A 2,500-nucleotide genomic window follows, 5' to 3' on the forward strand; every position below is an offset into this window, starting at 1 on the left:
TCCAATAGTTAAAACATTGTGCCAAGTGAGACAATCACTGCTGTCAGCCCAAAGACATTGTGTGCACTTCAAATATTCCTCCTTCTCCACTTATTTGGCTAGCTTTTTTACCTGTACCTGTATTTTTGGGGCTATAGGTTTGAAAAGGGCCATGTTTTTTTAGTGGAGATGCTTTGTAAGTACTTCCCTTCTATGTAATTCCCATTGGCAAGAGTAAACATTGCACCAATTCCACTGTTCTCTTAAACTCTATTCCTTTTACTCACCTGGGGTCCGTTTCTCGAAAGCCTCGAAACTTTACGGGCCATTTTTGGGTGTCACAATTCTCTCTTTATCTCAAGAACGGGGAGGAGTTAAGTCATTAAATTTCACCGCCATTTTGCTTTTTGGTACCTTGAAAACATGTTAAAAGATTGGCTTCCCAAAACAAGCGTTTGACAGTTTTACAAAGGGCTTTCGAGCCCGAAACATTTTCGGGACATTCGAGAGACGGGCCCCTGGTCTTGTTCCACTTACGATTGTGCAATCATGAATCAATTAATTTTGCTTGTTCTTTTCACATAGGATGTGTGATTCAAGTAACCCGGCCAAGGCTGCTGAAATGTACATAGCAGCCAGTGAAATGAATGTTGTAGGTATATCATTTGTATTCATTGAAAGTACACCATAAAATGTTCCAATCTTTCCACTCCACCTTGGTAATAGCAAAAAAAAATGGCAATGGTCGTTGACTTTGTACAACAATAATTGGACATGGTTACATGTTTGTAAGGGTTTCGAGATTGGTTTCTAATGTGAGAAACGAACAAGGGGCCTATCCAGCATGGTCCTTATTTACCGTTGCAATAAATGTGATAAGGAATGAGCGTTAAAGAGTATCATATTGTACCTTTCGAAGGATTTCACTTGATATTAATAATGAGGGTGGGGATACCAATTGGCAGTTTCTTGTATACACCCTTTGCCTCCTCTCCTTTTTGACAAGGACAGGGTTATTCCTGTCTGACGGCTTTTCCAGTTCTTCAGCTCTAATACTGTAATGACTACAAAAAAAAATTGTGACTAAGCAATAAGGAGAAACAACACTGGGCTATCAGAGGGGGACACAACGGTTGTTCCGAAGACATGTAAAATATTGACAGCGCACATGACGTCATGCGCACGGAACGCGCTAAAATTAAGTTGTTGTGATTACTTTCTTGGGAAAGTGCAATGTAATAAGGGCGGTCGAGATAGTTTTGTTTGCGCTTTGCGTATACTTAAGATACATCCACGCTTCCAGCTATTTTTGTGGTCTCAGGTCAAATAAAACTCTGTTAAAATCAGCGGTATTACTAAGTAAAGTACTTTTCGAGTCTCACTCAAGTAACAATGCAATATTATTATAATAATTGTATTTTCCGGTGTACAATATGTCAATTCTCAATGGTTTGTATTCCATGCAACATCATAGGTTGAGGACAAAATTCGAGAAGCAATTGAACCATTGTCGAAAGGAGCAAACCTCTACCTCAAGTTAAAAAGGTACAGTATTGTACATGTAAGAACTGTAAAGTAACTATATCAGAAGCAAACAAAATTTATCTGGATGTGCATAACATCTCTGACGCCATTTGCAGCGGCTGTTTGCGTAAATTGTTTGAAAAAAGTACTGGTAAGTTTGGCTGTATTTTATAACAGGCTTGAGCATTTCTGTTGTCCGGACATGCACATACAGTACCGCTCAAAAATAAGTTGACAGTCTCGACTTTATCCTCGAAACTCGATTCTCGCGTCGCGAAGGTCGAGACGTCCGAGTTTCGAGATGCGAGAATCGAGGATCGATGATACTGATAATCGAGCAACCCAATGTCTTGCCTAATAATGTATACGGTCTACAATGGTAACTGAAGCCTGTTAATGTAGAGGGTCTAGATTTTAATTTCATTAAGATCGCGGGTCCAGCAGAAAAAAAAGTAAAAGTTGCATTCCCGGACAGGATTTGATTTGAACCTGGAGCACCCACTTTGAAGGAACTGTTTTTATCCACTTAAAGCTCCACTAAAGCTCAACTGGCTGACAATTGTACCGATTATTTACCAACACCAATTAGTTTATATAAAATCATCACTGAATAGTGGTTTAAGTCTAGGGCTTGATTCTACAATGGTTAGCTTTGTCTTGAGGTTTGGTAACCGACATTTTCTTAGCGGATGATAATACACGTTTACAGCGGCATTCCGCGGAAGAAAAATATATTGACATATTAAAAAATAATAATGTTCTGGGAGTTAGCGACGTGGTAGTCTAGTGGTTAAGTGAAAGGGTTATTAATCGAACATTCCCGGGTTCGAGTCCAGCGAGTTCAGGCGTTGGGGTCCCGATTTTACAAATAGATATTCATTTCCCATAATCCCTATTAAGCGCTAAGGGTCACAAATTGACGATAATAGTCAAACCCCCAACAGCACCGGCGATCATTAAGCACTTAATGACTGGCCCCAAGGGAAACAGTGAGTTT

The 2,500-nt window shown here is 39.7% G+C and overlaps 1 protein-coding gene across 3 annotated transcripts in view; it reads left to right on the forward strand.

The window, feature by feature from the left end:
* LOC138018980 (gamma-soluble NSF attachment protein-like) overlaps nt 1-2,500 on the forward strand; it is a 19,158-nt gene that overhangs the window by 10,388 nt on the left and 6,270 nt on the right. For all 3 annotated transcript variants that reach the window (XM_068865657.1, XM_068865655.1, XM_068865656.1), the window contains 2 exons: nt 565-631; nt 1,454-1,524. In XM_068865657.1, the coding sequence (XP_068721758.1) occupies nt 565-631; nt 1,454-1,524 (138 nt within the window). The remainder of the gene's footprint in view (nt 1-564; nt 632-1,453; nt 1,525-2,500) is intronic.

The sequence above is a fragment of the Montipora capricornis genome, chromosome 10, assembly GCF_036669925.1.
Source record: "Montipora capricornis isolate CH-2021 chromosome 10, ASM3666992v2, whole genome shotgun sequence".
Classification (NCBI taxonomy): domain Eukaryota; kingdom Metazoa; phylum Cnidaria; class Anthozoa; order Scleractinia; family Acroporidae; genus Montipora; species Montipora capricornis.